Consider the following 10884-nt stretch of genomic DNA (forward strand, 5'->3'; position numbering starts at 1 on the left):
CAGTTTCCTTTGCTTGGCTTTGGCCAAATTCTTTCAGATGATATCTAGATCTAGTTGTAATTATTCTGCGTTGATTGGGTTTATACAAGTCACTACCCAAAGTGTTACGTACGGTATTGCCATATTTAGCCATGTGTAGGCCAACGTCCACAGTCATTTAGTCTCGAGCTATACTGATACTATGCATTTGACAGCCGAAAGATAGTTGGGTTACCTCGCAGCGGATCTTGCTTCTCGCTTGTGAGCAACATGGTCACCAACAGCGGCCCCCACTCATGCTCCTGCTTGTGTAGCCAAGCATGCAAGGCTTCAGGGTTTTAAGCGCTGGCTGTCCGTAGTTCCGTACCATGATTCCCAGCTCCTACTCTACCAACCAGATGGTATGTTGACCATTGCAGTTGCCAGGAGCCATGAGGTACTCTACATACAATACATAGAGGTTAGCCTATCCATGCGGCTATACGCGGTAACGCATCATCCTTTTGTCGCCCATTTGTCCTTGGTCGTATATCCACAAAAAAGTACAGGACAATCAGTCAACAACATCAGCAATCACAGGGCTTTTGGGACAGTCAAATTTTGTGTGTACGGTTCTTTTTTTATTTTATTTTTTTCTGTGCTGATTTTGCTGTCTATGCGAAACGAGACAGCTGTCCATCCCCATCCTAATTATAAATGCTTGCTAGGCCATCTTCGCATCTTGGCGCCTCCGCACCATCGGCATACCAGTTATTATTCGGCAGCTTTCCGCAGTTGGGTATGCAATGGGAATCCGCGACGCAGAAATAACTGCCGACCTAAATTTTGGTCTTGGAATCTCCCGGCCCATAACCGCGGTCATACTCTTCAGGTAGCGTATAAGGTGAGCGAGGACTGGGAGTCCCGGGCTTCATGATTGTGACTTCGCACTCTGGATGAGGGATATATCTCGGACCGGCGAGGACGCCGGTCGGCAAGACGGCGAGAGTAGCGGCGGCGGCGAAAACTGTTGCGAGCTGCATGGTGATGACCGGGTATCTTTGTTCTTGGCGACGTGGGCTTTTGGAAAGGAAACTTGGCGCCAGGCAGGCTTTGGGATCGACTGGTACAGTAGATGAAAAAAGGAGACTTTGGGTTGCCCAGAGCAGAGGGAGCAGAAAGAAGCAAAGAAAGAATTAAGAAAAGAGAGGATGGCCAAAATAGCACAAAAAGAACCGAAGAAAAAGAATGTGATACCGTCGATTGAATGGTCGATTGGCGGGTGAGGAAAAAGGGGAAAACATCCTTAATGACAGGATGACGATGGACTGCATTTATAGTCGAGATCAATTTGGTGTTTTGCTAACAAGTTGCTAATTATGGGACAGCACAAGCTGTGGTGCGAAGCCAAGCGGAGATGTTGAATCAGATCATCTATGAACATCACTCTGGAGTTCTGATTGATCGCTGCCTGGGAGCGGGGTTCGTATTGTGATATGTTGACTCGCCCCAACCTGTAATCCCGATGCCCACAAAATAGTCTATGCCAGTCTATGCAGTCTACGTAATCTGCGTATGTGGTCTATTTAGGGTCGGCAGCCACAAGGGGGGGGGAGATATCCACAAGGCAGTCCAACTAATTACTATGTTCGCTGTTGGCCCATGATATTTTAAGCCGTTGGCATCATGCAGGCAATTTCGTGGGTCTTGGCCAATAAACACGAGGAGAATTGTTTGGAAATGGAGCAGAAAATAGATTGCCTGAGATTTAGCTTAAATTTGAAACGGTACCTGTAAAGGAACGTAGATCATGGCAACACGTGGTTCTCGACTGACTTGGCAAGTCATTTGGACTCGAGGTCGACGGGCTAGACCAGACCAGTAAGAAAAAGAAAAAGAAAAAAAAAAAAAAAAAAAAAACCCCTACTCTTAATCATACCCGTCGGTAATCTTGACCAGCCCGCGATAGTACATATCCCTGACGATGGGATAAACCGCCCTGGCCAAATTGCTCTGCCGGTCGAGGACGTACTTTGGAGTCACTCGATCGAATCCATCGACCTGCCAGCCGCCCATCCTCCTCATCATGAATGCATGCACCAGGTAGCTGGGCGACCAGTCCACGGCCCAGGCGGGCTTGTCGGCCTCGTCGCCCTCGACAAACTCGGGCAGGCCCAGGGCGGGGCTTCCAGGTCCGTCGTGCTCCATCTCGGGCTGCCACCCCAGCGTCTCCAGCAGCGGCCGGCTGTCGTTGTGCGGCATGAAGAACTGGATGCCCTGGTCGCCGGACCAGCCGAGCGGCGCAAAGGCGTCCGAGTCCAACACCAGCATCTCGCCCGGTATGCGCACGAGCGCCTTGGCCACGTCGCGCAAGGCAACGTTTGAGTGTCGCTCCCAGGATCCGTCAAACGTCTCGTGCATCATCTTCTTCCAGGTTTTGACAAAGAGGCTGTTGGGTGCCGCCATGAAGGTGCCAGAGTTGTAATATGGTCCCATCTGACGGCCTGCGATGCCGCGGAACCCGGCTTTTCGGAGGGGAGCGAGGTCCCGGAGTACTGTTTATTTTATTGTTGGTCGAGATCTTGTTAGTGTCATGATAGGAAGGCGACCCTTTTTCTTGCAAACCAGCTTATAACATCAAAAAGTTGAGACGCTTGCTTACCGAAAACATCCCAGTCGATATAGTAGCCTCCAATGTCAAGCATGCCCGCAATCCTCATGAAATCAGACACATGCTCCGCGTACTGAATCTCCCGCCCGTTGCCGGCATGCGTCGGCGCGTCCAGGTACTTGACCTCGAAGCCGGGAATGTCAAAAATGGCCTTGGTCCACCTGCCGGTCGCCCCAGACCTTGCACGCATCAGCGCCTCCTCGCCTGCGTTGGTGTGCAGGTACAGCGTGTGCGCCCTGCAGTGGTACCAAGCCGAGTATGCGCTCAGGTAGTGGTCGAAGCTAAAGTGCAGATCCCCCTTGGGGTCCTTGAGGCCGTAGACAAAGTGCGCAATGTTGGGGATGGTGTCCGAGCCGTCGTCGATGGGATGCCGGCTCGGCCTGGACGCGTCGGAGCTGCTGCTGCTGCCGCCGTTGCCGTGGCCGGTGACCTTGTGCTTGACGCTGTCGTACGCCGACTTGACATATTCGTTGGTGGCAGCCGGCTGGAAGGCCAAATACAAGATCAACGTTGCAAAAAAGGCCACGCCCACATAGACCCAACGACGGTTCGAACGCCGCGGCGGGCCGATGTCGAGGAAGCCTTGGCGATGGTTTGCCATGGATGCTCCTTTTCCTCGGATATATATCTCGTTGCCTCGCTTGGTATCTTGATGGATCTGAACAGAGTCAGAACAACGAGCACAGCTCTGTCTTTGTCTGCCCTTTTATTATTATTATTATTTATTTCAGTTTGGCTGACACAGGGGAAACATGAGAGACGGACGTTCGAGTCCGAGATGGGCAAAGCAGATAAGACACTGACAAAAGTCAGCTCGCAATCCCCTCCCCAAGGACCTCATTTCCTTCAAGCCGTACAGACAGTCCAGCGCCACCGCCTACGCTCCCTTGTCTCGGCATAATCCCTCAAGACCATGACCCCGATCCAAATGTGACATGATGCAAAGCCACCACTTTGACAGGGGGAATCAACTGTACTTGACATATGCCAGCTGAATCAGCCCGAACCGGCACGCCGCACAGACATAAGGACAACAGCCCGAGAGGGCTATCGCCATCCTCCAGTTGCCATCCCATACCAAGTCATGAACAGACCTGACTCTGCATATATGCCGTCGCAACTCTACAGCAGATGCGACGTGTCAATTGTTGAAGCGGTGGTAATCTTTTCGCTGTTGCTTGGTTGTTTTCCCAACTAGGCGGTTACTTTATCCTTGTACATAGTAAGAGAGGTGAGAGAAGCTTACTCTAATTGCGGTTTCTCTGACCTATAATAGGTAGGTACCCTATGCAAAATAAGTACCTAATTAGAACCGATACAAAAGACATGACAAAAAACGCCACGACATATCCCTCCTTCCAAACGCCGTCAAACATTTCACAGTTATGCAGAAAAGGTGCTTTGTAATTTGTAGTACACAGAGCACAAAAACCGCAGGTCAGACAAATCAATTCCAACTGAGCACTTGCCACACCTGAAAATCCAATCTAATTGGGAATTGTCTGACCTATAGTAGGTACGAAGTACTTTGGGCAAGATACTTCGTCAGTACCTACCTAATTGGGATTAATACAAGACAAATGACAAAAAAAGCGCCACAACATATCCCTCCCTCCAAACGCCGTCAACATGTCACAGATATGCAGAAAAGGTACTTCGTACTTTGTAGTACGCAAAGCAAAAAAAACCCAACAGATTGCCCAACTCAAATCGGCTCTTGGTGCCCCCCCAGTCAAGCCTAGGGAATGCTTAACTGCAAGGGCGACGATTCAGCCCCCCTCAGGCCCCCATCAGCCCCACTCCCCACCCGCGGCGCTCCCTTCACTCCGGCGCGCCCAGGCTCATGACGTCCATGCCCTTCTCGAGCTCGCTCTTCTTGGGCATCTTGCCACGTCTCATCAGCTCCGCGCTCTGGACCATGACCGGGTCGGCGCCCATGGTTGCGACCGCCACCACCTCGTCGCCCTTGGCGTAGAATGCCGACCACTTGCCCTCGTCCAGGCTGCCCTGGATCACGACGTCGTCCCATCCGCTGGCCATGGTGTTGCCGCAGTATCGCAGCTGGGCCGACAGCGCCGACCAAAAGATGGGCGTGAAGAACTCGGCCTTGAAGCCCGCCGGGTCCACGATGTGCTTGGCCGCCTCCCGCCCCGACTTTTGTGCCACGTTCCAGTGCTCGATGCGCACGCCCTTTCCGCCCGCTCCTGGCCCGTGGTAAGGGAAAGTCGCAATGTCACCGAGGGCGTAGACGTCCTTGACGCCAGTGACGGCAAATGCCGTGTCGACCTCGAGCGAGCCGTCCTGCAGGAGCTGCACGCCCGCGTTGCCGCGGAGGAACTCGGTAGCCGGTGCGACGCCGACTCCGAGTATGACTATGTCGGCAGGCAGGGACTCGCCACTCTTGAGCAGGACCGCTCCAACCTTGGCCGGGTCTGATTCGTGGGCAGTGGCCTTTTCCACACCCGCCTCCATGTAGAACTTGACCCCGCTCTTCTCGAGACCCTTCTGAGCCGCACTGCCGACCTTGTCGCCGAGCACGCGCTCCAGCGGCACCTTTTCCATGCCCACGACGCTGACGCTGTTGTCCTTGGCCGTGGCGTTGGCAACCTCCATGCCGATAAACGACGAGCCCACGACGACAATCTTCTTGCCCTTGGACTCGCCAATCGCCGAAACTATGTTCTTGGCGTCGTGCACGTTGCGCAGGGTGAAGATGTTGTCGAGCGTCTTGAACCCTTCGAGCGGCAGGTTGCGGGGTGTGCCTCCCGTGGCGAGCACCAGCTTGCCGTACGATATCGTCTTCTTGCTCTTGGTCTCGACCGATTTGCCCTTGAAGTCTACGCCCGTCACCTCGTCCTGTACAAACTCGACGGCGCCCGACTTGTAAAACTCCTCGTCGCGCCACTGCAACTTGGCCAGGTCCGTCAAGAGCGCCTTGGACAGCTTGGTCCGGTCGATCGGGAGGTTGCCCTCGTTGGAGATGACCGTGATGGGTCCTGTGAATCCCCGCTCCCGCAGCTCCTCGATCAGCCCGATGCAGCCGGATCCACCACCCACCACGACAACCTTGCCCTCTTCACCCTTTTGCACGCTGCTGCACTGAAACTTGGGCTTGCGTCGCCCCGCCTTGATTGTCGCCTCGTCGCCCGTCACGTAGACGGCCCCGTCACGCTCGACCACCTTGAAAACCGGCAGGGCATCCAATGCCGGCGCGTCCTCGACATCTCCCGTCGTCGCGCTGAAGCAGGCGCCGTGCCAAGGGCAGGTGATGCGACCGCTGGTCGTCAAGACACCCTTGACGAGCGGGGCGCCATAGTGTGTGCACTTTGGTCCAATGGCTTGGATCTTGCCGGCGGCGTTGACCAGGAGCACCTTTGCGTCCGGCAGGCCCTCGACCTCCACCTCCTGCTTGTCTCCTGGCTTGAGGTCTAGAGACGTGACCGACTTCAACTTGTACTCTTGCGCCATGGTTCTGGTGGTGCTTCGAAAAGAGCGCGATAATAGCGATCCTGTCGACGTAGACAAGAGACTGCTGTCGTTGCCGAGTGTAGACTTGGTTGTAGGTATGCGTTGACGAAACACCTGGCGAGCTGCAGCACCAAACGATGCAAATGACATTTGAGAAGGTAGAATATATAATCCAAAAGGAGACGAGGAATAGGAAAATGCACACCAAGAAAGGCGGTCGAATGTGTTTAAGCTCTGGCAGCTACTCTTCCTACCTTCGTCCCAGCCAAGGTAGCAATGAGGGTCGTCCGAGGAAGCGGGATTGGATTTAGAAGCTCTCTCACTGGTCTGTTCCCACTTGGACCCATCAGACAAGCTGCCCGCAATCCATGACGTATTTCATGCGCTGCGACATCGATGGCACCAGACCGTCTGTATTTGTGGCTCGACTACCAATCGGCCGCCAGTAGGACGTTTGCCAGCCTCCGAAAGATACTTTTTAGTCACTGCAATATCCCCTCATTTCTTTTCTAGCTCCATCACCCTCTACTTCGTACATAATGGGCTTGCATCTTTACAACAAGCGGGGTGCGTTGGAGGTTGTCCGTTCACGTGATTGACATTGACCGCTTCATCATCCTCAGTCTTGCACGTCTGCAGTCAATCCAAGGTCAAACCTTGGGATCGTTCAAATAGATAAAGCAACCAATCAATCAGTAGACATTAAAGCTGTGAAATATCCAAGAGGTATCAACCAATATCCAAGACCCAAACAAAGGAAACCTTCAACTCCTTGCTACCTTGTCAAAGATGCAAAATCAAACCGGCAAGCAATAGACCAGTGAGACAAATGTACAAAATTTGGGGAAAAATATAACAAATGAAAAAGATGGTCATGTCTAGTGTGTAATATGTCGTCAAAAGTCCCATGTGAAATCATTCCCCGTTGAGCACCTCCATCAAAGCATCACGGTCGACAACATCAGGTGTAACCTTACTCGGGGGCGCCCTCCGCTGATGGGCTGCAAAATATTCTTGAAAACCAGGTATAGCACCAGCCTGGTTGATCCCGGCCGGTCGCGAAAAGTCTCTCTGCTGTTCACGTGGCGATTTGGACGACGAGCACAGAGAAGCCGGTGTTAGAGGCGACTTTGGCGTTGTTGATACATCTTCGACAGTCGTCACAACAGCCTCTTGAATCGCAGGTACGGGAGTCGTAGATGATGGCGTTGTGGAAGCTGAGCTAGATCCTCCCCAGAGTCGCCATGCCGCAAACCTCCCCAGTGCCGACGTGGGCTGTCGAGGAGTAGCAAAGCTCGTGAGGGTCGACGTGGCAGGAGACCCGGAAACGCCCGCCGAAACTACTCGGGTCCGTGGCATCGGCAATCCAAGCGACAAACTATCTCGGAGAGCCGCGCTTCCAGGCCTGCCGTTGCCGCTAATGACTCTGGATATTGTCGGGCTTGCCGTCACCGCGCTGAGTCCAGTGTCTGCTACGGCCGCAGTGCCGAGATGTCTCAACGTAAGCTGGCTCGGCCTTGTCTTGAGCGTGTGGATGTCTAACCCGCCCGACAGTGACATGATGGATTCGTGAGAGGTGGTACGGTGGATTTTGCGATAAACCGGTGGTCCGCCAGCTGTTGACGTTGGCGTAATGGATGAGTTGTCATCTGTATCGTCCAAAGAGGCGCTGGTAGACACTGTAAGCGCTAGGGGTGATGTGCGGGTAGATTCTGGTGAACGCGACATATCCGTGGGGCTCTCGGTAAGGCGATCGGGGGTTGCCTGAGAGTTGGCTCCATACGAGTCCAGATTACTCGGCTGTATTGGAGTCGACGACATACTGACAGCAGCTTTTCCGTCCGACCCTTTGTCAAGTAGGGGCAAATGCGACTGTTGGAAGTGGTAGGCTGAATGGTCAGACGGACCCTGGCGATAGAAATTCTCGAACCCGGGTGACCTGGGATCAGTGGAAGTAACCGGGGACGTGGGGCATGATCCCTCCAGCATACTGCGGCCAAACATCGAATCCCGGTTGTTGGAGCGCGGAGAGGTTGGTACAGATGAGATGGCAGCATCTGACATGTTCTCCGAAAAGACAGACCATCTGTTTGAGGGTACCGTCGAAACAGAATCTCTGTAGCCGTGTGACAAGAGTGCAGGTGCCGGAGAGCCTTGGTTCATTTGCCATTGTCCACCTGGGGGAGTTGACGGGGACCTCATTGGCGGGCTGAAGATGCTGGCACTCAGCCCATGGCGCTTCTTCTTGGGCTTCTTTGCATCTGGCTTAACATGGTAGTGGTGGTGAATATGCAGCTCTTGCGACAGCTTGGGAGCGTGCCGATGCACCGATGGCTTTCGAGTTGGGGTCTCATGGTTCATCTCATGCTCTTGGGGTCCCAGTTCCGCTCTTAGAGTCGAGGCAGCGCTGGCCTCGCCTTCGCCGATTGGTTGATGGTATACCAATTGTTCTCTGAGCAGTTGTATCTCGTCGTTGCTGCTGGCGAGAAGCTCCCGAAGTTCGGCAATCCCCAACTGCAGATTCGCATTGTCCTGCAGCAGATCTCGCACAAAGTGTGACACTGCTGGGTTGGTGGTTTTCCCATCACCAAGGCTCTTGGTCGCGGCGGCGCCCTTGAGTCGACCAGCCGCAGCTGTCAGGTCCTTTTCCATAGCGCTCTGCCGCTCAAGCCTCTCTACAACTTCGGCATGTCGCTCCCGCTCCTGTGTAGCCTCTCGCTCAATGCGCTCCAACTGGTCCTGGAGGCTGGAAATCCCTCTCTCGGCGGTCCTCCATCTTTGTATTGCTGAACGCGCGTCACGCTGGGAGCTGAAGAGGTCGTTTTGAATCTTTTCCTGTTCCCGCTCCAGGTATTCCAATTCCTTCTCCAACTCTGCCGCCCGAGCTGCTGCACCCTCAAGCCTCCTGACACTCAATTGGGAGGAACGCAAGGCCGCTTCGAGAGTCGTGATCTGCACCTCTGCATCGGTTACGGATGTGTTTAGTGCCTCCAACTGGTCAAGTAGCATGCGATTCTCCTCGATTGTTTTGGCATTGTCCGCCTCGAGGTCCCTCTTGTCGGTCTCGAGTTGATCAATTCGGCTCGTCAGCTCGGTGCGATCGCGTTCGGCGTCTGCCATATAGGCTTCGTGGCGCGCCAGAAGGACCTGGAGAGAAAATGTCAGTTCTGGATAGAAACCGTTTGCGTCGCAGCATGTAGCCTCTGGTTCGTCATAGCTGGGGAATGTGATCTCGCGGCTGCGGGAGTAGTTTGGCGGAAGGCATTCCAGCAAGTTTTGCGTCGGAGCACCGGTGACAGAATCCGCAGAAGCAATATACGCATAAGGAACTGGAATGCTTCTTAAGAAGAACATTTTAAGGTGGACTAGCCTCAAACGAAAATGGGCAGAACTGAAGAAAAATGACAAGGGAGGGACCGCATGTAGCGAACTCATGATATCTAAAGCTATCAATACGACGTACCTGGCCCATTTTGGCGGCGGTGTGGACATCCTTTTCGACACTCTCGAGAACAGAGCAGTTGTGCTTCAGGAAAACGCAGTCGGATCGGCCACAGCAGCACTGGATTTTGACGGCTTCGGATCGCAAAGCAGACGAAATAGCGGCCATGGCGTTGACAGTCACCGAGGCAGATGACTCGGACTCCATGATGGGTCTTGTATGTCGGAGACAAGGCAGTCGACGGTCTTGTCTTGTCTCAAGTGCCGCCTACCAGGGCAGTAGCCTCAGACAAATAAACAGAGAAGACGGGAGACCGACGGCGATCAGCATGCTGCGTTAGTGTCCGACCGGTTGATGGCAGGCTTTCGTTTCGGTACTTGGGTTAATAGGTAGAGGTGTTTCCGGATGTGTGCTCGGGCTGTATAAATCGCTTCTGATTCATGTATAAAGGTTGTGCTGTGCCGAAGCAGAGACAGTTTTGGGCCGAGACGCCCAGAAGCCCTAAGTTGATTCAGTCTTGATACGCAAGCAGGACGCTAGGCAGCGAGCGCAAACGTCCTGTGCAGCTCGTGACTGGATCCGACTGTGTTGGCAAATGCGACATCAAAAGTCGGTGTCGTTGTCAACTGTGGTTCGAGTGGGCGCTGGACAAAAAAAAAGTCTGAAAAGGGTCGGAGAGGGGCAGGCAGCAAGGGCCAGACAGGCAAATGTAATGAAGCCCAAGCGGGTAGGCAAGGCCAAGATATCGCCAGGGATGAAAAATCGCGTCTCTTTTGTTTTCTTTCCCTTTGATCGGTTAATCGCCCGCCAAATTAGAGGTGGAGAACCACAAAAGCGGAGAAATCGTTACTTCTTTATCCGCCATGTCCCACCAATAAATGAATATTTTATGAATTAGTGGGCCGTGATCTTGTCGGGCCAGGCACAAGGCAGATTAAATGTTTGTTTGTACAGTAGCTGATGGTGGGGTGCATAAATTGTGCCATGCTTTTTGCTAGGATGGGATCCCAGCACAAATCACGAAAGCGGCCTAAACAGAGGCCTAAACAGAGGCCGCCGTTTGATTGAAAGTGAACACATGTAAATGAACGCCAATAAGAACCGTGTCTTCAGCCAGGGATCTGCTGCCTGCGCAAGACACGGCTGCTCCCTGCCTTGGTCAGTCTTTTCGAATCATCAAAGGGACAACAAGCATAATTCGTCGAGGTTATGCCTCAACGACCTACCAGGCCCTGGTGGCGTTCGCTAGAGGCCTGCTTCAAGGCCTGATTGGGGAAAGGTGTTGAAGCATGAACTGTGAGATGCTTTTTTACACAGGGCCTTGGCTATGATCACTGGCACATCG

The 10884-nt window shown here is 53.4% G+C and overlaps 4 protein-coding genes across 4 annotated transcripts; all 4 read right to left on the reverse strand.

The window, feature by feature from the left end:
* Window positions 1–577: 577 nt before the first annotated feature.
* Window positions 578–1484, reverse strand: MGG_15960 (uncharacterized protein). Its single transcript, XM_003715773.1, has one exon. The coding sequence runs from the start codon at window positions 999–1001 to the stop codon at window positions 798–800; it is 204 nt and encodes a 67-aa protein (XP_003715821.1). The 5' UTR covers window positions 1002–1484; the 3' UTR covers window positions 578–797.
* A 401-nt stretch (window positions 1485–1885) lies between these two features.
* On the reverse strand, window positions 1886–3230 carry MGG_08263 (uncharacterized protein; the record flags this gene model as incomplete). Its single annotated transcript, XM_003715774.1, has 2 exons — window positions 1886–2513; window positions 2621–3230. The coding sequence occupies 2 exons, from the start codon at window positions 3228–3230 to the stop codon at window positions 1888–1890; spliced, it is 1236 nt and encodes a 411-aa protein (XP_003715822.1). The 3' UTR covers window positions 1886–1887.
* Window positions 3231–3277: 47 nt separating this feature from the next.
* Window positions 3278–6476, reverse strand: MGG_08262 (putidaredoxin reductase). The gene has a single exon (XM_003715775.1). The coding sequence runs from the start codon at window positions 6245–6247 to the stop codon at window positions 4451–4453; it is 1797 nt and encodes a 598-aa protein (XP_003715823.1). The 5' UTR covers window positions 6248–6476; the 3' UTR covers window positions 3278–4450.
* A 284-nt stretch (window positions 6477–6760) lies between these two features.
* On the reverse strand, window positions 6761–10335 carry MGG_08261 (uncharacterized protein). The gene is made up of 2 exons (XM_003715776.1): window positions 9561–10335; window positions 6761–9244 (listed from the first exon to the last, which is right to left on the reverse strand). The coding sequence occupies exons 1-2, from the start codon at window positions 9744–9746 to the stop codon at window positions 7013–7015; spliced, it is 2418 nt and encodes an 805-aa protein (XP_003715824.1). The 5' UTR covers window positions 9747–10335; the 3' UTR covers window positions 6761–7012.
* Between the last annotated feature and the right edge of the window lie 549 nt (window positions 10336–10884).

The sequence above is a fragment of the Pyricularia oryzae genome, chromosome 2 (genome assembly GCF_000002495.2).
Source record: "Pyricularia oryzae 70-15 chromosome 2, whole genome shotgun sequence".
NCBI classification, from domain to species: domain Eukaryota; kingdom Fungi; phylum Ascomycota; class Sordariomycetes; order Magnaporthales; family Pyriculariaceae; genus Pyricularia; species Pyricularia oryzae.